The sequence below is a fragment of the Catharus ustulatus genome, chromosome 16 (assembly GCF_009819885.2).
Source record: "Catharus ustulatus isolate bCatUst1 chromosome 16, bCatUst1.pri.v2, whole genome shotgun sequence".
Lineage (NCBI taxonomy): Eukaryota > Metazoa > Chordata > Aves > Passeriformes > Turdidae > Catharus > Catharus ustulatus.
In genome coordinates this window covers 11,802,859-11,825,381 of record NC_046236.1, presented here as the reverse complement: position 1 = coordinate 11,825,381, position 22,523 = coordinate 11,802,859, and the positions used below count along the sequence as shown (strand labels likewise).

The window sequence follows — 22,523 nt, the reverse complement described above, 5'->3', positions numbered from 1 at the left end:
GGTGTGATGTTAGAGCAGTGTGATCAGGGTGATTAAAGCTTTTTTGTCTGTGATACAGCCTAACTCCAACCACCTCCCTGTCTCATTGCTAATTTGCTGTAGATGCTGTGGTGAAAGAGGCCATAGGGAGGAATATCAATGAGCATGGATAGTGTGGAGATCTGTGCAGGAAGGAAGAGAAAAACCCCTGTAGAAGCATTTGTGGGAGGAGCAGCTGTTCCAGGTGGCATTGCTAATGGAGAGGGGAAGGTGATGGGGGTTACTCATTGCTCCTGAGAGCCAGGATGTGCTGTTGGGCTGGTGGAGGAGTTCTGGGGATGAAGAGGCATAACTCACACAACACAGAGTGTCTTCACTCTTCTGGGGTGTTCAGGTGATGAAAGGTTGCCTGAATCAAGGTGTATCAACAAGAGGCTGCATCACCTGGGCAAGGAGAAAGATCTTCCTGTTTTGCAGAAGAAGTAGCAGGTGTTGTTCTAAGAACTGGCTGAGATAATGGAAAGGTTGCCCCAGTGAATTTCTGCTGCCAGCTTTCAGTGGTATGCGTGTGCAGATGTGCCCAAAAAAAAACAGTGGAGAGAGACAAAGGGTAGGGAAGCAGCATGAGACCTGGTGGGAACAAATGAGCCTTTTCCCAACATCCAGCACCTTCTGTTTTAGTTTTTGCCCCCCACAACTGTTTCTGATGTCAAGCATGCACACACTGGCAAAGCTACAAGGAGCAGGTGGTGGTTGTTGCTTATTTGTTCATTTGCTTTGTCTCATCTTTGCAATCCATTTTTGTTAATACAGCTCCTGTTCCACAGGCTTTAAAGATCCCTTGGTGTGGTTATCTTGTGTGACAGAGGGAGCTGGGGCTGGTGAGCGTGCTGTGCTTTGTGCCCTGGGTACAGAGGGAATTCTTTGGGATGCAGTTTACTTTGGGTATTACTCTAATCACTTTAACAAGCCTGAGCAAAGAAACAAAAAGAACAAAACCAAGAAACAATTTCCATTAAAATGGCATTTCCTGAGGTAAGATTAAGCTTTCTGAGGCTGCCTTGTATTGGGTACAGAAATGCTTCCAATAGCCTTTTCTATGAGACAGTTGAGTAACCAATTATATTTTTTTTAAGCTGTTAAAGTTGAAATAAAATTTAGGTAGATCAGGAGAAGCTGCTTACCTGAATAGTCAGGCAGACTTTAGTTAATAAGGTACTACAGCAAGAGCTGTAGTTTTTGGGGACCTTGCATGTGTCTTTCAGGTGATAAATTCCAATTTTGCCTTCCTGCTGGTTTTGTTTTTTTTTTCTCCTCCATGTTTGAGCGAAATTTCCGATGGGTATTGATGCAGGACTAGCAGCAGACAATTCCTGACATAAATGCTGAGCCATTAACTGTAAGCTGAAGATAAACACGTTCAAAGATGACTTCTAATGATATGTGACTTGTCTGCTTTCATAACTCAGTGGAAGCAACAGGGTGTTCATTAGCTGTGTGCAGAGCCTGTGTGGCTGTGTTTACCCACAAATACCACATGTTTGCAGTGAAGCCAGACAGTCATTCCAGAAACCCCAAGCCTTGGGAAAGGCATGCTTGAGCTGTGTGAAGGATCTGTGGTCAGGAGGAGGCACTGAATCCCAAGAATAAACCTGCAGCTCTCCAAAAGCAGCATCAGCTCTTCTAGCATCAGAAATCTGGATTTTGCAAGAATTCAGTAGCTGGAGCCTGACACAGTGAAGGACCAGCTAGACACCTTGAGTAGCATTTTGTCACATTTTGTCACATTTTGTGCTGTCTTTGGGCATTCAAGATGTGCCACCTCTGTTTTAGTCCAGGATTTACCAGAGTGTACCACCAGGCTCTGCCAGCAGTGAAGTACCATCCTCTGCTCAAGAGTTCAGAAGTTCAGTTTTGGACATTGACCACCTGCATATACCCAATTACCTGCTGTGTGTTAGTGTTTACAATTTAAGCTACTCTTCTGCCTGCATGAGGTAGTAAATGGAAGCAGGAGCATTCCCAGGCCAGTTGGATGCTTTTCAAACACATCTCTTCCACCATCCCCCCAACTGATGCTTTATGTTTTATATCTGTACATAAGAAACTTTCCCATCTGTCTCCTACAGCTAGATGCACTCTTTATTTCAACAATTCTTCCAAGGTAACTACTGACCCATTTAGAGCTGATGTAATCTACTGAGCTCCTTAAATCATTTCTATTTAAGTTCTCCAGTACTGAATGATGCATCCCAGTCCAGAAACCTGGGAGATTTGTCTTTTAACAAGCCAGCATGGGAAGAAATTCCTTAGCTCAGGAGGCAGCAGTGTTTGGGTGGCTCTCACAGTGCACAAGAGTCACATGAGGAGGAAATGGTCCTTTCCTTGAAGAGCTTCCAATTGCCAGCCTTTTCTCAGCAGGGCCAAGCACAAGCTGTTGCATTGCCAGCCAGCAGTGATTAAGCTCAGCTGTCCATATGCTCCACTAGAATTTATTGTGCTGCTCAGAAATCGCAATCTTTTAAGGCTGATAGATACCAAGACTGAAAAAAATGAAGTACTTAAGTGTGTGTCAGCCCCATCTATGGGTTTTGATGATTCTGCTTGCCAAAACATTAAACAGAAGGAGCTTGTGAGGATGTGAAGTCAGCTGAAAATCCTTCACAGTGCCTGCTGACTTTGTATCCTGACAGTCATTGCCTTTTTTTGGGATGTGTGGACTTCTTTAATTTCATTAGTGGTGTTAGATAAACATATTCACACCAATGGAGACTATTCCCTTTGCTACCAGCTCTACCTTCTGATCAGAAATACTTGCAGCAGATGAATAGACCTTAAATGGAGTTGTTAAGCACTGAATGTTTCATCAAATGCAAAGTGGTCCACATGGTTTTAAGTATTTTATTCTTACCTGTGTGCCTGTGGAAGTGAGTGGAGTAGAGAGAAAAGCTTTTATAGCTCCTGAAGAAAGACATTGCTGAATTGGGACTGTGCAGTTTTCAAACAACCAGGAGGAGAGGTGCCAAAATAAGTTCATCCCTTTTCAAGGTGCTGTCACTGGCAGCTTTCATTGTTCTTCTAAACAACTCCTCTTCTAAAGGAAAAGTTTCTGTTTCTCAGAGATTAAAGCAGTCCTGTCTTCATTCATTGCTTTGGCACTTGACTGATTCTTCCCTAATGGGCAGATTACTTAGGAAGTTTTTGAGCTGTAATTTCAACACGTAGACCAACATGCTGACTGTTTGACAATAATATAGTTTTAAAAAATGACACATAGCATCAGCACAATTATCTCCCTGGGGTGGTTTTTTTTCAAGCTGAAAGATGGAAGTGAGAGGGGAGGCAGCAGCATCTGACTCGAGCTTGTACCTCGGTTCTAGATGACAAATTGGCCCTGTTACAAATTCTTTTTTCCATAGTCTTTTGTCAGAAAGTTTATTGATAGCCAGAGTCTTACTAAATAGTTCTGCCAGAGTGTGCTTGGAACACATTGCATTAAGGCAATATTTGTGTGTGGCATCTGCAGTGCTTGTCTCACATAGAGACTCCACAGCTGGGACAGCAGCAATGGGCTGGTTCATGAGAGAGCTTCCCTTGTGGATACCCTGGGGTACATGTCTGGAAGGTTGAGGATAATGCAGCAAAGCAACATTATTTCACAAACTGTGGAGCATTTTAACACGTGGAATCAACAAAACATCTCTATAAAATGTCTGGTGCCCTTCTGAGAGCCAAAAAAAAAAAAGGTTTCCCTGCCTTAAGCACCAAATCAGCTAGTTAACATCTTGCTTTCCAGGAATGAGTGATTCACTTTTTAAAGTGCTGACCAGGTTTGATTGCCATCAGTCAAGGTATTTATCGCCTCCCCCTAAATTGAAGCTCTGTGTACATTTTTCTGACAAATCTGAATTACTTGTTCAGTGTTATTGCTGAGAAGAAGAATCAATGAATACCAGCAGTTCTCTTTAGCCCAAGTAATTTTCTCTTCAGAATGTCTACAATTTCTGGTTTAGAAGGTATTGGGGAAAACAGGGGTAAAGAGGGGATGCTGCTGAGACACTGGCAGTAATGTGTTATCTTTGCTGGCTGAGGCACTGGCCATGATGTGCTGATGAGCAGAACGAGCTACCAGGTTGCTGCTGAATGAGGCAGGGCTGGGATGGCTTTCCAGCAGAGCTCTGTGGGTCACACATCGATTGCATTGCCCAAATGTCCCACATTTCCATCTAAAGGCACCATGAGCTTAAGTGGATTTGGCCAAACCTCACATTGAGGCCAAGTTTCCAAACCTGCAGCACGATTTTCACGCTTCTTGGAGAAACCAGGGATACATTACTGTTTGTTACAAGATGCTTTTTAACTCTGCTAAGCAATACCTCCTTGCTTGTGTTGGTTCAGCACAGAAGCAGCATCTGGAGCTGTGCCTGGGCAGCTGTTTGGGGAGTCCCAGCTCCTGTTCAAGGAACGTGGCTGTCTCTTCTGTGCCTGCCTTTCAAATGCCACTGTTTGGTTCTTCCTCTTCAGTCACCCAAGATTAGAAATGATTTTCTAAATGGGCAAATCTGTTTTAGGTCTTCTCTCCCAGTGCCTGAAGCAATTTTCCAGGCTTCTGCTGCACAACTGAAAGGACAAAATTATGATCAGTAAGACTAATTTATTGTAGGTGGAAGTGCAGTTGACAGAGAAAAACAGCAATTTACATTTTCCAGAACGAAAGGGATTCAAGGAGGATGTTGTTTGCTTTCTTCAGTCCCTGGTTTCCTACAAGCATTAGGGTTTCATGTGTATCAAATGCTAGTGAGATTTTAATGCTGCTTTGATGTCTCTTGAATTTAGCAGTTTCCAGCCATGGGTCTTCATAGAGCCAACCCTAAACCACTCATTATTTTCACAACACAAAGTCACCCCCAACCTTCAGAAATTTGGGAAAAACACTCCAGATGTCCCAAGCTGTGATACTGTTTTGACTTTCTTTATTACCTACACATGAGACCCATCCCTTTCATCAGACTCTGCCTCTGGTCTGCACTGTTTCCATGGAAAGCTTCCTGCATTTATTTGGAACTCCAGAGAGTGCCAGTAAATTTCCTGGAGACTTAAGTAAGCTCTGCTTGGTACAACTGTGAGGTGGCAGCATGCTGTGGTGGTGAGGAGCAGCTCTGAAGATGTGGTTTCTTTTCTGCCATGCTGCTGAGGAACCTGGAACCAGAGACTGCATCTTTCCATAGCTGCACTCCCCTCACATACTGCATCTTTGTTGTCTGCTTTTTGGGCTTTAGGGGGTAGCTCCCTGTGGGGTTTGTACAGGACCTGGCATGCTGGGATCCCTGTCTCACTTGGTTTCTTTTAGGCATTGCTGTAATATAAACCAGCTGCACTAATATTTTAGCTGTAGGGGGAAATGTACTGGTTTGATGTGTGCTGTGTAGAAGAAAGAGAAAGCTACTGCCCCTAGCCCAGAAATGTGAGTAGCATAGCAAATATGTTAGTGATCTCCCAGAAATGTTAAATGAGATGGATTCTGCCACTGCCTTCCTTCCACTGTGGGCTTTTAAGGGATTCTCTTGTCTCAGTGAAGCTTCAGACTGATGTGCTGAGGAGAGCTGGTGAACCCTGAAAACAGGGCTGAGTCCTGGTGATGAGTTTTAGAGCAAGATTTTTCAAGGGGGGCATGTTATGAAAGGAGAGGATGAATGGTCTGAAAGATCTGTAAGAGCCAAAGCACTGCAGCTTCATGGCAGAAAGGCCAGATAGATGATGGGAAAGAATAAATAAACTGCAGGATACACAGATTGGTGCAGTGTGGGTCACAGCAGCCCTAGCAGGGAGGTGGCAGCAGTGTGCAAGGCTTTCCTCACACAGGGATCCTGCTGCTGTGTCTGCAGCACTGGTGATCCCTGCACTGGAGCTGGAATGGTGCTGACAGCCAGGATGAGGAGCTGTGAGCTGTCTCACCTTGGCAGGGGAGACAGGGCCAGAGCCCTTCCCAGCTGGACAGAAGCACCAGCAGCTGCCCAGGGAGAACTGGGATCCACAGCTGACCTGGAGCATCCTCCTGCCAGCCACAGTAAGCCCTGTTTGCAAACTTTGCAGTTGAATCTCTTCCCCTGGAAAACAAACATGAGAGTGAGGAGTGCCCTGACCTGTCTGGAGGAGTCCTGAAGTGCAAATAGCACAAAAAGGTAACGAGCTGAGAGCAAGAGCAGCTTTGTAAATGCCAGTATGTGCTGGGAAAAATATATCTAATGAGCTGGTGTTGCAGCTGTCTTCCTTCTCCCTCTGTGACATCTCCAAGATGCTGCTTGCATCCTTCAGGTCTCACCTGAATTTTTCTTGATCAAGGCTGATGGTGGGATTATTTCTTCTTTTGGCCTGAGTTGCCTGATTGGCAGTTAGGGGAGGTTTGTCTCAGCCTGGCTGTGGCAGTGGGGTCACAAAGCCCTGCTGCTGTGGGGCTGCAGGGCAGTGCTGCCCTCCCAGGTGCTCTGAGCTCACTCAAGGGAGGCTTGGGCAGTAGGACATGCATCCCTGTTCAGTGCATGGCCAGGGGTTGGCAGACCACATCTCTGACTGTGGGAAGGGTTTCCATGAGGTTCCCATGCCTGAGTCTTCCCAGCTCCCTGAAATGAGCTCTTGGACCAGGGCAGACCTCTGGGAGTTCCTCCTTGGCCTGGGACATACACAAGTGATCTCCTTTCTCTGTAACTTGGCTTACACTGTGGAGCAGTGACTCTCTCCTACCCACATGCACAGCTGTGCTCAAACTGGTTTCTCAGAGTAGTTATGAGGAACCACCACACCCCTCTTTTTTTTTTTTTTCCTCTGGGAAGAAAATCCCAGAAGAGCATCTTTGACCATGGTGATAGAAGCTGCTATTTTGTGAAAACCCACAGATTTTTCCACTCTTTCCAGCACTCTTCCAGCAACCATGGATGCTGGAAGATTCTCATATGTCATGGCATGGCATGGCCCAGTTATGGAGCTGTTGTCCTTGAATTTGTCAAACCCATTTTTGATGCCGTTTTGTGTTTGTTGCCTGCCTCTGGGGCAGTGAGTTTCAGCAGTTCACTGCCTGATGAGGAACTTCGCAGTATGTGAATAGAGAATATTTTCAATAAAAGATGTTTGGGAGTGGGATTTTCTGGGGTCTCTTACCAGCAATGACCAGCAATGCAGGATGAAGTTGCTCAGTCTCTGCTCTGGTTTGCATGGAAAAAAACACCACATAAAGTTCTATCACGTCTTTAATGGAAATGAAATGATAAAATTGGGATAATACTTACCTCATGCTGCTCTTGAGGGTTAATTAATGTTTACAAAATCACTTTAGGTCCCGAGATTTAATTGAAGGAAAAATATTACCATATAAAATAGGTTTTTATGCAGGCACTGCTATAGGGTTTCAGCTGGGCAGAGTGCCGTGGCAGCCAGCGTTAGCACATGTTTTACTACATTTATGGTTGTGAGGCTTCCTGTAGTTTATATGAAAATTGTCTCTCTGAAATCACAAATGAAACATCAGTGTTTTCCTCTCTCTTTGAAAGAATATTAATTTGCCATCTTAGGGCTTGACTGACTAGTTAAACTGCTGTAAATACAACTCTCCTTTGAGAAAAAAGGGATGGAATGTCTGTTCCCTTGCTTGGGACGAGCTGATACAACTTGTTAATGCCTCCCCCTTTGGATGCCATGGATTTTGCTGGCTCATATGAGCAATAAATCAGACTGGCACTGGGTGTCCTGCTGTAGTTTAGGGGTGTGCTTGGGTGTTCATTATAATCTCCTGCTATCAAGAGATTTTAAATACAGCTATGAACATTTCTGGAGTTAAATTTGACTGTGGAAGTATCAGCCAGGGAACAATTTCTGTTAAGTGGGGTGTTTCTGTGGGTTTTTTCTGATTTGATTATTTTTTGTTTGTTGTTTCTTTACCTTGTTTCAGGGTTTTTTAAAAGATGGTTTGGCTGACTTCAGCTGTTGCAATGAAACCTTGTCACTGCATGAATGTCACCTTATTTTCTGCTGTAACATTTTTTTCATTTCACAGAGTGATCCAGGCTGGCTGGACTTGGATTGGTTACTCAATGTCCTTTTGTTTTTTTCTGCCACCCAGGGTGACTATGACCCCAGCAGAACCAAAGTTGTCCATCTCAGCATGAACCCCATGAGTTTGGCCAAGCAGCAGCGCCAGGAGGAGCAGCAGCAGCTGCAGGAGGAGTGTGAGAGGCTGAGGGAGCTCGTCAGGGTGCTCAAAGGAGGCGGTTCTGTCTCTGGCAATCTGGAAGGAGTTGGGGGTTTTCAGTCCCCACAAGAAGTTGCAGGTAGGCTGCTGGCTTCTGGTCCTGGGGATGCATTTATTCATCCGTGTTGCCAGAGGAACTGAGTGCAGAAGCAGATGGAGGCATTGCAGACAGTGTGCTTGATGGAGTGGTTATATGGAAAATGAAAAAAGCTGGGTTGATGCAGGAGAGAGTGAATGTGTGGTGGCAATCCTGTGGCAGTGTGGTAGAAGGTGGGTGGTAAGGCTAAATAATAATAATTCATATCATTTGCTCATGATAAATGAAATACCAATACAACAGCCTTCATAGGCTGGTGCTGCCGACAGAATGAAGGGAAATATTTCCTTCCTTTCAGGGCTGGTTTAGCCCTTGAGGTAGTACAGACAGCAGGAAATAACTTTCATAGCTGCAGGGAAGCAAGTGGTTGAAATCTTTTCAGGCCTGGCTTAAAAGAAATTAATATTGTTTATCAGCGTATATGTGCCCCATTAATCACAGCTACATTCAATACTCCATGAAAGCAGAGTACATCTTTCACTGAGCTAAATACATTTCACAGATTCTGTGGCACTCCAGTACAGTCTGTCTTCCTTTCACATACCTGAGTGAGACTTTTTAGTACAGTAACCCCAAAAATCAACGCCTCCAGACATGCTCTCAGACTCTGAAAATCAGGGTAAGGATATCAGTAAAACCTAACCCATCACCTATAATACTGTGAGGGACCAGAAAGAATCAAGTTATGCTGAAGAGCCCAGGAGAAGATACTGCTGTAGCTCTCTCATGGCCTCAAAACAATTTGTTAGAGAAGAGAAAAAGGAAAGAGAACAGGTCTGTGTGGAGCAAACCTGGTGTGTCCCAGCTGTCCATGTCTGGAGGTCAGATCCTACTTCAGATGAGACTGAGAGAGCAGAGCTTTTCCCAAAGGCCACAAGTGCTGGAGACTTCAGACCCACAAAAGAACAGAGCCCTGGTTTAAACAAAATGCAAGAAGGAAACATCTTTCTCTGTTATGAAACCGAAATTCTCAGAAAGTAGGTTGTCTGTTTTCCCATCACTCAAACAATGGCACTTTATTACTGCTGAGAATGTGTTTGTTCCAGCACCTCATAGTGGATTATGGTATTATATAGCCTTAAAAATATGATGGTGAGAAGTGCAGATGGGGTGGTTTATAAAGTGAACAGCTCACTTCATGCTACAAGTAAGTGACAGTTCTGTCACTCCTGTTAGTGAATGCTCTAACAGATGCACAAGCATGAAACATTTGGCAAATATTTTAAAAGACTATTGTCTGCAGGAGCTTCCAGTCTCAGCCCCCCAGTGGGCAGTTCCTGGGGATAACTCTTGCATTGCAATTTGAATTTGAAATGCACTGGGTTGAGGGTTTGAATTGCAGTGGGTGCTGCTGCCCAGTGCCCTTGTCTGTCCTTACATCCCAAGTACCAGGCACTGATGCTGCAGGTCCCAGGGGGGCTGCAGAGGTGGGGTCAGCCCCATGTCTCTGTCACTGATGAGTGAACCTCTGGGGTATCTCCTGCAGTAATTAGACCATCTCTTCTGGGGGAATGTGTTCCTCACATGTGCCTCCTGTGATGTGTTAGAATTATTATTCTGCTGCCTTGCCACGCACTTGCTTTTAGCTGTGAGGTGCCTCTGTGCTGGGATGTTACCTGGTTTGTTGTTAGCTCAGAAGGGATGCATTTTTAAAGCTGTTTTCTCTTCTGCCTTTGATACCAACAGGAAAACAAACAGCTTGCTGAGTTTCAGGGTATTTCCAGCCTCATATTTGTGATCCTTTTTTCTTTTTTTTTTTTCCGTTTTACCCCAGTCCCAAGCTACGTCATTCTGACTTCTGGTGACCAGTTCAGATGGAAGAGAGCATCGTGTTCAGAGCTTAGAATAGAAGGGTGGGAAGTACTTCAGTGTCATTTACCAAAGTCACAAGAGGGCCCTTTGGATTCTCAGAGTGCCTATAAGTGCATCTGGAAGTGGTTCTTGTAAACAAAATAGGAAAAAGCTGTTGAAGGATGGAGCAGCCCTGTGGATGACTCTTTTTGAGGACAGGGTGAAGGTACAGGAAGCCAGGTTATGTGGAAAGATCTTGGGCATTTTTTTCTTGTATTTCATGTGCTTGTATGCATCACTGTCATGCACAGGGCACATTGCCATAAATACACCTGAACTCTCATTTCTGCTGTGGGAACATTCAGCAGCATGGTCAGAGCGTGGGGACTGCAAATGTTGGGATGTGAAGAGATGCTGAGGGTGTGACCACAAGGTTACTGGGTTATTCTGAGCTGGCTTTAAATTAACCAGCTGAATGCCAGATTTGGCCTCCTTGCTGGAGCAGGGAGAGCTCCTGGTGGTTTTGGGGACAGCTGATCAAGTGTGCTGTGCAAGCTGCATCCATTTCTGCATTGACTCTGTGCTGCATCCGCAGGGTGGGTACAGCAGCTGTTCAGCAGTGGCTCAGCAGCATGGATTCGTGTGGCCAGAAAACTCACACTGTCTCCCTCTGGATAAGACATGGAACATCCAGCTTTTGCTGTTTTCTTAGCTCTGCCCACAGGAACAGCTGCCACATGCCTTCTGCTTCAGTGTATTTTCAAGGTGTGAAGTGGGGAGTGTGTGGCAGAAACTCGCTCTGCTTTGTTTGTCACTGTCCAATTGGCTACCCAGGGAGGGAGGTTTGTTGTGCATGATAAGGGAGCGGATTTCTGTGAGTTTTGTGAAGCTGTTTCTGTACAAAAATAACAAGAATTGGAGTTTTTCTTGCACCCCTTTCTGTCAGCTGCAGTCCCCATCTGTCTGTTTATCCAGCTCATTTGTGTGACACACTCAAGAGGCAAATTCAGTTCTCTGAGCTTTTGAGGTGGGAGGTCCCTGGTGTCAGAGTAGAATGAGATGAAGAGAGAGCAAGGACAGAGTAGGAAGAGTGTGGATAAAAGCTGGGAGGACAACAGAGGTCATATGTAAGTTTGCATTTTGCTTTTAGACAGATAGAGGTAAATGTAAGATTTTATTATCCTGTTCTGCCATGCAACCTGCCTGGCTGCTTGGCGAGGTGAGGGCTTTGGGTGGCCTCCAGCCAGGTTTGATGTGTTCAGCAAGCTTATGTGGTATGCAACAGCTATGCTTATGGCTCACAGAATTATAATTACACCAACCAAAAAAAGGCATTAAGGACAATGATGTTGATGGTTTTGATAATAATGTATTGTTAAATCCCTTCATTGGGCTGGAGTGCAGCACATTTCTTCTGATCGTATTTCCGGCTCCTGCGTAGGTAATAAGAAAATTATTACTGTGGACGTTAAAGCTCATTAAATGTGACTCTATTAAAAATCAAGGTTATGCTGGACTTTAAATCTCTTTGAGCATAACTGCTGGAGGCTGCAGCACAGCCTGGCAACTTGCCACGTGGTTCAGTGGCCCTTTCCTCTCATTTATACCATAACAGTCTCTGTTCAGATGGGGACCTATGGAGAGCTATAACAACATCCTGTCCTTTTCCAAAATACAGATTGGCAGTGCAGGCTGGTGGGGTGTTAGGGTGGCAGGGCTGTGGGCTGGAGCTCTGGGAGTGCTGTGTTCCTCTGCTGGGTGGGTAAGAGCAGGGAGCAGCAAGGTCAGACAGCCATCTGGGGAGAGGCTCCGAGTCCTCCTGCCTCACAAACAGGCATGCAGATTGTGACAGCTTTGGAAAGGTGGCACAGGGCATTGCTGCACAGAGCTGAAATCTGTTCCAGTTCTGCATTTCCCTTTCCCATGCTCTTCACACCTTCCCTCCACTGCCCCTTCTGTATTTCAGTCTGTATCTTCTACTTTTTTTTTCTTTCCATCTCCATAGCTTTTCCTAATTTTTTTTCCTCATTTCTCTCCAGGCCATTTCTGTTTAGATCTTTCTTTTTTTTCCCTGTGGGGTCCTGGTAGATCTCTTGATTTCTGGCACTGCTAGAGATGGATTTGGGTCTTAGTTGCAAGCAAATATGTAGGTGGCAGCTAATGGGGAGCTGAGAGAAGTAATGATTTGTAACAAAGCACAGGTAGAAATGAGAGAGAATGGTTCAGGTGCTCCTCATCTCCATTTGTGTTCCTATCTTCAAGGTAATGTGAAGGTAGGAATGGATGATCCATGGAAGCTGGTTCCTGACTAAAAGAATGCAGTACTGCAAATTTTCCATGAGCTCTCATGATTTATTGCTATCCCATAGCTACACTGGAGTGTTCCCTTCTTCATGCAGCTTCTCCCTGTGAGAAAGAGGAAAAGTGCTTTTAATATTCTTTCTGATGAGAGAGAGGCTGGCACCCCTACCAAGAAGGAAGATGGGGAAATCAACTCTGATTCCAACCTGTGGAGAACTTTGGAACTATTTTCCTGAGCATAATCCCACCAAAAAGAAAAGCTGTTCATCCATCTCACTGGTTTCAGTGTCCTTTTCCCCTTGTTAAGGAAAAACTGGGAAAAGGGAGTCCTTGCTGAAGGACTGGGAATCTCACTCTGAGGCAGGTGTTTGGCCCTAACACAGATGCTACACCTGGCTGTCCCCAGCATCACAGCCATGCCAGGGCCTTGTAAAATGTATTTAATTGGATTTAAATTGGGTAATGAATTAATATTAAAATAATCTAATCTTGTTGAAGTGACAAGCCAGAGACGGCAAAATTTGTCACTGTCCCAGTGTGCTTGTGCTTCTGATGAATGTGTTTCTGAGTACAGAAGGTGACAAAAAAGGAGCAGATGGAATTTAGAAGTTGCCATTCTCCATCCACAGTTGGCTGAGCTGTTGGTGCTTGGAAGCCTTGGTGCTTCCTGCCATCTGTGTAGGGAATCCACACATGATGGGGGCTGCACCTGTGAGTGAGACCTGAGTCCACCTGATGGAGGATTCTTCCACCACCTCAGCTGCTGCTGGGTGCACATGGGGAAGTGCAGCCTCCATTCCTCACTTTGTGCCCATCCCTCTCAGCATCCCACTGGTCAAATGGGCTTGGTGAGGGCAGCTCTCCTTCAGTCTCATCCTGCTAGTTCCCCTTCACTTGTTCTGAAGGAATTGCCTTTGTTCTAAAGAGAGGCAAAGGTCCAGGGCATTTGCTGCCTCAAATGTTAAGGGACTTGTGTTAAAAGCAGGATGTTAGCCTTTGTGCCCTGCCTGTATCTCAGTAAATTGCTTTCTGCATATCCCAATTTCATCTGAAGTTAATAAAGAGCTTGACTTTGCCTCTGGTGCTTTGCTGTGCACTGATGAAGGTCTGTCCTCTCTCACTCCAGAGATGGCCACATATCCTTGATGAGGGAAGAAAACATCCCCTACTGCTACCTGCATCTGAGATGTTGCATGGCATCAGTGTGCAAACCACAAATGATCTGGAAAGCAGCACAAGGGATGAGAGTTATTAGCAGCAGTCCTGACCCACTGGGAGCTGCCTGCCCTCCCATGCTGACTCCACAGGCTCCATGGGGCCATCCCTCCAGCTCTCAGCTAATTCTCATTATTGTTTTTATGGTGCTTTCTCTTCTGCAAGACATTTAGACCAGTCTGGGACATGAATTGTATATTAAGACTGGGAATAAGATGATAGTTTAAATAGAGGTTGCCTTGATTCCTTTCATTATTATCAATATCCCTTTGTCTCAGCCCAGCACTAGAGATAGCCAGGTGATGCTGCTAAATACCTGTTTTCATAGAAAACTCTAGCAGGGTTGTGATCTTCTGTACTTTATGCAAGACAGGGTTACAGTGGTCAGGAGAGAGTCCCCAAATGGTGTCAATGGGTTTGGGCAGTGCAGCCACAAGGGGAAGATACCTTGAAGCTTTTGTGTGTTCTGATTCAGCAACAGTGCCTTTGATGGTAAATGCTCTGCACTACTGAAGGCACTACAGGCATCTGTAAAGGTCCTGGCTTGAATGAAAGTCCAGTATCTCAAGAGGGCTGGAAGAAATGTCTTCTGGTCTTTAAAAAAAACTGCTTTAATCATATAGAGTATTCATCAGCCAGAAAGATTCCCAAGGGTTTTTTTGGAGATAATACAGATATGAAGTCATGCAGCACTGAGGATATTGCAAGCAGTGAGCCCTGCCTGTGGCAAGATGCCATGAGTCTGTTGAACAAGCAGAGACTTGCCCTGAGCTCGGTGTGATCTGTGTGCTGCACCAGGGCCAAAGGGTGCTGACCCAACAAACCCCCCAGGATGCCTGAAGCTTGCAGCTCCTTGTGAAACTGGGATGGGAGGGGCCACTGAGACATTGCTGGAACTTTTAGTCTGCTGTCCTGGGAGCCAGAGGTTTGTAATACATTCTGTGAAGTAGTTCTGCTGTAGCTGGTGAATGTGTAAAACTTGGTGTCAGTCAAAGGTTACTATCCAGACTATACTTAGCCTTCACAAAAAGCAAAAAAAGCTGCAGGATTTCTTTCTGCCCTCCTTTTGTACCAATTTCACACGTGGAGTTCTTGGAGAACTCAACATTTCTGTTTTTTCTAAGAGGCAGCCTGTGAACCTACATAATACTTCTGTACAGCTCCAGCAAGTCCTACAAGGGTAGGACTTTTTTTTTTTAAAGCATCTTCTACCCTCTTGCTAGGCACTGTGTAGAAATGGATTACAGAATATTTAGTAGAAGTATTTTGTTCCATAAAAAAATAAAACCATGTTTTGCAAAGAAAAAATAGTAAAATAAGTTGTGAGAGAGAAGGAAATGGAAAATAAAATAAAAATGTATATGTGATGAGCACCAAATTTAAACACAACTGTGACAACATCTGCAATGGTTTCTGTAGCAATATAAGGCAGGAGTCTCCCAAGGGAAGATTCTCTGGGCTTATTGATCCTTACTTGAGTCTGGGTGTAATGGAAATGAGTAACACTGCAAAAAAATACAGCTGAGGAAAAGGCTGCTGCTTTCCTGGGCAAATGCATTTTCCTTGCTTGGTCCTGACACAGTAAAGGTGTGGTGTTACATCTGGGGAGGAGGAGGCTGCCTTTGCTGAGGTAGGTGGGAAGGTTGGAGGTTGCAAAAGCTGTTTTAGGTGGGCAGAGAGCAAGGTTAGAGGTGACTTCAGGGAGCAGATAAATCAAGAGAAAATGTGTAGAGAAAGCTGGGCTGACAAGGAGTATTCTGTCCCTTCTGTATGTGGCTGTGCAGGAAAAACTGGTAATAGAAACAGTATTTTTAAACTTGATTACTTGGAATTCCAGTTCCCAGTCCATCAGTAGCTGAGTGAAATACAAAGTGAGCATGTGGAAGAGCTGTTCTCACTACCAGAAGTAACCCCCAGAAGTAGCTGTGATCCTTCATTTCTACTCAGAGAAGAAGGAAAGGAGAAGGAGAAAAGTCAGTGACTGCAGAAGGATCCAAAACCCTTCTCTCTGTGTTTTAACTCCTTCCCACCCCCACAGTACTTGTAAAACACCACCAAATTTGTACTGCACAGAAAGTGCCACGTGAAGGGTAACATCCTTTGTGAACACAGCTCCTCTAAATCCCTCAGGTGCCTCAATATCCCTCTGTGCTGATGTTTCAGAGACAAGCCAGCAGCCTGTTGAGCTTTGTTGTTGGTAAACTTTGGCATTTGTGTTTTCCTGCCTGGGATATTTGAGTCGAGCTCTCATTGCTTGGTTGTGGCTGGGATGCTCCTGCTGATCTCTCCAGCCCTGAAGGGGAGGAAATGCAGTATTATCTGCAGCTGCCCTTTGGCTCCTGCAGGGCTGTGCTGTGAGCTGCCTCTGACAGCACTTTGCACCATGGAACAGCTTTTGATTAATCCTGATGTGCCACAAGGCCTCTGGATGTACACAATTGAAAATGCTCTTTAATTCATCAGCAGGATTGAGAAGAAAGGCTTGTGCTGATGTCTCAAATTCAGGCCGACACGATTTCCCTGACATCAGAAAAACCAGCCTGCCAGCGTGGCAGAGCACTCCGGCAGCACAGAGCCTCAGATCTCTGCTCTGCATCTTGTCAATGTATTGTTTCTCCTGGAAATTAAAGCCTGGTGCCTCTGAGAGCCAGTGGAGTGGTAGAAATCCAGTGGAGGAACTTTGCAAGTGGTGTCAAGGGCACTGGGAAGTCTTACAAAGCCTTGTGCTGGCAAGGTGAATGTCCCCTTGGTTTGGGTTGTTTACTGGATTCAGGAAAGATTACAGGAATGGGAAAATACTGAATTTATTTACCCTATCCCACTCCATACTGTCCAAGATAGTTTTTCTATTGTGATCAGGTCATAATAGGAAAAAAAAATGAGTGAGTTTGCTGGTTTTCTCTGGAGTCCTCATATCAATTTGCAGGTAACTATGTGTGGCCAGGAGCTGACATCTGATTGTCTTCACAGGATAAATCAGGGTTCCTTAACACTGAATCCCTGATGAGGTGGGTGAATGTGTGGAGACAGAAATAAAATTTGTCTCCTTGTACCACATTTTAAAGAGGCAACATCCAACTAAAATTTGGAAGCCAAAGAATAACTTTTGTTATGGACTGTTTTTCTGATTTATCTCCCTGCCTGTGGAAAGCTGTTTTTTTCTGAGAAATACTGTTGTGCAGTTGAATTTCCTGTTTTTCCTTTCACTTATGCTGATTATTTAGGAGCTGTAAATGAAGTAAAATACAGTTCAGTATTTTAGAGCGGCGGCTGTATTTAAGAAGTTTATATTTGAGTATAGCTGATGACATTGCATTATGTGAATTTGATGTGCAAGTTGTCACTAGAGTGTAAAGATAGTGGCAGCAGGACCAGCAATTCCCAGCCTAATCAAGTAAGCAGAGTCACACATTCTTTGAGCTATAGCGTAATAGAGACTGATTTACATATTAAAATGAGAGAAGCTACACAGATCCAACAATTAAGTTGATATTTTAATTGCCTAAAAGTCAGGAAATTCAAAGTTATGTTGCCTGCATCAGTTAATTTGTCACCCACATCTATTTGTGGTATTTTCAATGACTTTATTTGGTACAAAACTAATGTGGATTTAAATACATTAAATGTTAGCTGTGGATGAAAGGAGAGCTTTGGATTTGCTGGTTTAGAAAGCAGACTAAGGGAATTGAGGATTCAATTCTTGGTCTGTTTAAAAGTAGTACAAACGAATTTCAGGTAATTTCTTTCTTAATATTCTAGGAGATATGTTGGGAGGGAGGGAGAGGGAGCTATATTCAAATGCAATGAAAAAAATTCTCATTGATCTCAATAGACCTTGAACTGTATCCTTAACTTCTTGTTTTCTTTGTAAGGAATAAGCTTTATTTAATTGCAAATTCACACAAATGCACTAGTAGCACTAAGAATTACATCAATATATGGATTCTGTCCTTGATGTTTATGCTGGTTTCACAGGGCTGATCTTGCATTCAGATAAGCTCTCAGTATACAGCTCCCTTATCTCCCCATGCTGATGTTCTGATATATGAATGCTTGTTCCCTGTGCTCACAAAAAGCTATTCACATGCCGAGTCTGACGATTTTTTTATAATCCTTCTTTGAATTAGACTACAAAAAGAATGTGTTTGAAAAGGTTAACTAATGGATACATTTTTCTCCCTGATGAGGAAAAGAAAAATGGTGAAGTGCTGAAAAATGGTCAAGCAGAGTTTTGATCACGTTTTTCTAATCAAATACATTCTAGGTAGTGAACAAGTAGGAGAAATGTTAATCCATGGTGGATTTATTTGGAATGGAAAACATCTATTTGGAAAGCAATCAGCATACAAAAGCAGACACTTGTAATTACTTTGCTGTCTTAATCATGGCACTGACATCCATACCATGGTAGAGTAGTGGTAGTGATATCCTTTAGAATGTGGTGCTGACATAGGGATGTCAGCAGGAAGGGAGAAAAGCCTGTCTTAGCATCTTCCCACCCAGGTTAGGTCAGTAAGATGCAGTGCTCTCTGTGCTGCTGGCTGTGCTCTGGGCACCTCATGCTGCTGCTGTGGTGTCCTGCCAGGGAGCCAAAGGTGTTGTTAAATCTTAGCAAGTCCTAAAATGCAGGAAACTCATTTCTGAGCATCTGGGAGCAGCCTGTTCTTTACATTAAACTAAGGCTACAAGGTGTGGTTTGTGTGTCACAGCACTGATGCATCTTCCCTCACTATTGCAGTGTTTCCATGCTTTCTCCATTTCAGTGCCAGCTTGTCTGGCATCTCCACATAGGGAGGAGCAAGTCAATCCAGCTTCCATTAGGGAACAGCATATTCATTCTTACATACAACGAGCTCCAGCTCAATGGATGAAAATGAAACAGATGAAAAGCTGAAGATGAGATCAGATTCACAAATTGCCTTTTCACTCCCTGGCTCTGTGGGTGTATTTCTGTCTCTGTTGAATAGAAGAGTCTCAATGGGTCCTGTTGGAGCACTGTGCCGTGGTGGGTTGTTGGGTGGGTGTGCCATGTTGTAAAGTTACCTTCTGCCATGATCAGAGACCATCATAGGTGTGCAGCAAAAGTACCTAAATTAAATAGATCAGAGGCTTCTGTAAGGAGGGGCTGGAGGCAGCAGCAGCAGCAGCGCCTTCGCTGGAGACTGCGGGTGTGTCATCAGAAATCTCTCCGCTGGTGGCATCAAAGCGACCGTGCACATCTGAGAGATTCAGCAAAGGCTTTCTGAATAGGCTGGTAATGACAACGTTCTGTGATTCCCCTTTTAGACTGCCATGCTGCCATGCCTTCCCTGAAATGAGGCAGGACTGAGGCCAGGGGAAGTTTCTGTCTCGTTTTAGAAAAGTGATAAAAATAAATCCCGAGTTAGATGTTGGAGCTGCCTGGCAGATGTGGGCTAAAGGCATTTCCTCATCAGCCACCCTGGGGAACAACTCCAGGTCAGGTTGTTTGACGATGAGTCCCTTCCTCACTACGTGGGCAGGGTGCTGATGCACTTGCAAGCTCCCTGCAGAACGTGTTTGGACTCCCATGGTGCTACAAGGAGCAGCAGAGATTACTCTTTGCTCCCATTTCAAAGCACTTCTTTCTACTACAGGATCCTTCACGTTTTACAATGAAAAAGCCCCAGGAAAGAGGAGGGGAGCATTACCCTGTGCTTTTATTCCAAAGTCCCTTGGAAGTTTTTGGTGAAAAGAGAAATTTTGAGCAGAGTGTTCCCATATATGCAAAGGCTTCATCTGCAAGGTGGTGTCTTGAGCCAAATGGAGAGGCTGCTTGCAGCACTTGGGAACAGATTTAAAGCTAATGGCATCTTAGTTACGCCTCAGGTAGCTCAGAGTCCTCAGCTGCTAACCCCAACAGAAATAAATAAGGATAAAAATTAGAACCAGGCATATCACACCTCCTGCAGCATGTTAAAACTGCTGTTCTCCTCTGTCAAAGCTGGAGTGAGCCAGGCTCTTCCATACAACCAGGGCAAATAAGCAATTAGCAAGAGGTACAAAAATAGTGTTTAGGAAGGTATAAAGTTGCTCTGAGAGCTATTAAACACCTCTCCTTGTTTTGCTCATTGTTTAAAGTGGGAATGTTTGACACTTAGCAAAAGCTAACTAATGCTTTGGGTTTTTTTTCCCTTTTAATGATCGGAATTCAGGGGAGGGCTGACTGTGACAGGCGGGAGAAAGAACTGCATGGAAGTGAAGCCCTTTTTAATTAGAAAGCCCCTTGGATGATTTAGTTTGCAGTGATTTGAGTGCTGGCTGGTTTCAATGTGTCAGTGGTACTGACCAGCAGGATGCAGTCCTGTTCTGCAGGCTCTGGTTTGCTCTTCAAGCATCAGGAAGGGAAGCTGCTCCAACAAGGAAAGTCTGTGATGAGGGGAATTATAACCAAAGCCAGCCATGCTCATGACTTCACCATCTGCTGGGAGAGCTTTCCCTTGGATGCCAGCACTGGTGGGAGCAGGCATAATGATGATAATATTTTCCAGTTCTGTAGCACCCTCTGTCCAAAGGTCTCTGAGTATGCCAGAGATGCTAATTAACAAGCCATGGGAGGTGGGCAGGAGTCTCCACACAAGCTTTTTTTGCTTGCAGAGTCTAAAAAGATTGTGGCACTAATCTTTGGGCAGCAATTCCTCCCATCAGGCAGCTCTGGAAGAACTGAAAACCTTTCATAGTGTTAGTTTGAATCAAAGCTGTATTAGGAAAGCAGTCTGGCTGGAATTGTCCTGCTGGACTGAGCTTATGCTCCAGAATGGTCTTGGAGGAGCAGCAGAAGCTGACTCTGCTGTAGCTGGTTCAGAGTTTCTTGTAGCCTAAGACTTGGAGTAGGTCTTATAACTTATGTCCAGTCCTTAGCAGAGGAAACTGTGCCCCTAAGATCAGATGGAACTCTCAGTGCAGTGCTCTACATGGGAGAATCATGGAATCACATTCTGGTTTGGGTTGGAAGAGACCCTTGAAGATCATCTAGCCCAGCCTTCTGCAATGAACAGGGACATCTTCAACTAGGTCAGGTTGCTCAGAGCTCTGTCCAGCCTGACCTCAAATGCTTCCACCCACCACCTCTTTGGGCAGCCTGTTCACCATCCTCAGTGTAAAAAAATTCTTCCTCTTATCTAGTGTGAATCGACCCTCTTTTAGTTTAAAACCAATTGTAGAAGCCCAGCTGAAAGGTCTCTCCATGTCTTTCTTATAAACCACCTTTAAAAGGCAGCAAAAGGTCTCCCTGGAGCTTTACTTTAGGTAACTCAATCTTTCTTTTTCATAACCTGCATTTCCACAGACTTCAGGAAATACATGAACAACACTGAATGGTCCATCAGGAAGGAACAAACATGTGAAAAAGGGAAAAATTTGACCACAAATCTTTAATGCATGATGCCAACAGTCACAGTCCTGGATTTAAAAGTATGTTCCCATGAAGATCCATTTAACATGCTCTTCAGTCAGGTAGAGGTGTCACAATGAGGCTTTCCTTCCCCTTGAGAGCAAGGTATAAAATGAAATCTCCTGATTAAGAGCAAAGATACACCTACTAACCACGATCTCTAGGAGGGAAAATACTGTTTCAAGTATCCATTATATGGAGTGTAAGTGTATTTAAGGCTATTAAAGACAGTTATCCTCAGAAATTTATATGTAACAGGTTAGAACGGGGGAGGGTGGGGGAACAAACCCTTGCTGTGTTTAATTATTGCTGGGTGCTGCATGCACTTTTCTCCATTATTTACTTAATCTTAAATGCCAGATGCTAAAGGGCACCAGCATCAATTAACTGCTTAATTAGACTTGCAAAGAAATCATGTAATTTAGTTATAGGCAAATAAAAAACCCAAAAACGCACAGAACAGAAGCTCAGGGCTCTCTTTGCAATCATTTTTAAAGCTCCCTGCATACAATGTTTGCTTTCATTGCTCACTGGAAACTCTTTGGAGCACTCTCTGTGCCTCTTGCCCTGTAGGGAGCCAAATGTCTGGATGCAGCATCTCCTGTTCATTCTGAGTTGATTTAGCCACAGCTTGCTGTGTTGCTTTCCAAATTCTTTTAACAGAGGTTTAGATGAAGGATTTATGTGGTGCCTGACCCTGGTCCAGAGCAGAACCTGGCCCTTGCCCTTTCTTTCTCTGCATCCCCTCTGGTGCTTGCTTTGGGTGCCCAGTCAGGGGGAACCATGTGCTGCTCCCTGTTCCTCCTAGGAAGACATGGTTTTGCATTTTGCAGTGTATTTTAGTATTTTAGCATGCCCAAAAGCACCCTAACTTTAACAGAAAAGCCCTGCTTCCCTCACCTCAGAATAATAAGCAGCCAGATCCTTTTATTCCATTAGTTCCCACTCTTATGAATAAGTGCTCACAGGAGTGGAATGCATTTTGTTTTATCAAGGCCTGCAACTCTGTCTGTTGTAAATTGCTGTGAGAGGGTAATAATAATACCCTGGGCTTGAGTATAAGCAAAGTTTTCCTTCTGGAGAGCTGCTGCTGCTGCCCTGTGACTCTGGTTCTCACTTTGGTATCAGCAGCACTGTCATTGCACTGCCTCTGCAGCATCCCCTGTTTCACAACTTTTGTTTCTTTCTCAGTGCCTGGATGTTGGAAGCTGCTGACATATTTTTCCTCAAATGTCCTGAAACAAGGTGGTGTTTAGCTTTTGAGAGCTTTGTTCTCCCTCTGTGCCTGTGCTGTCTCAACACTGCTCTTTTCCTTTCTGCAAATGCGACCCAGCCCTTACAGAGTTCCTCATTTCTTCAAAGCACTGTATAAACATTATCTAATTAAGTATATATAACATGCCCTAAAGTATTTTAAGGGAAAACTGCAGCACAGCATTGAAGTTTCCAGCCACTTGATCCAGTGTAAAATCTGATTGAATCACTAA

General features: G+C 44.4%; 1 protein-coding gene across 1 annotated transcript in view; it reads left to right on the top strand.

Moving 5' to 3' along the window:
- The window catches only part of MAD1L1 (mitotic arrest deficient 1 like 1), a 348,054-nt gene that overhangs the window by 218,955 nt on the left and 106,576 nt on the right, over nucleotides 1–22,523 (top strand). The window contains exon 16 of the mRNA XM_033074545.1: nucleotides 8,093–8,300. Coding sequence (XP_032930436.1) covers nucleotides 8,093–8,300 — 208 coding nt within the window. The remainder of the gene's footprint in view (nucleotides 1–8,092; nucleotides 8,301–22,523) is intronic.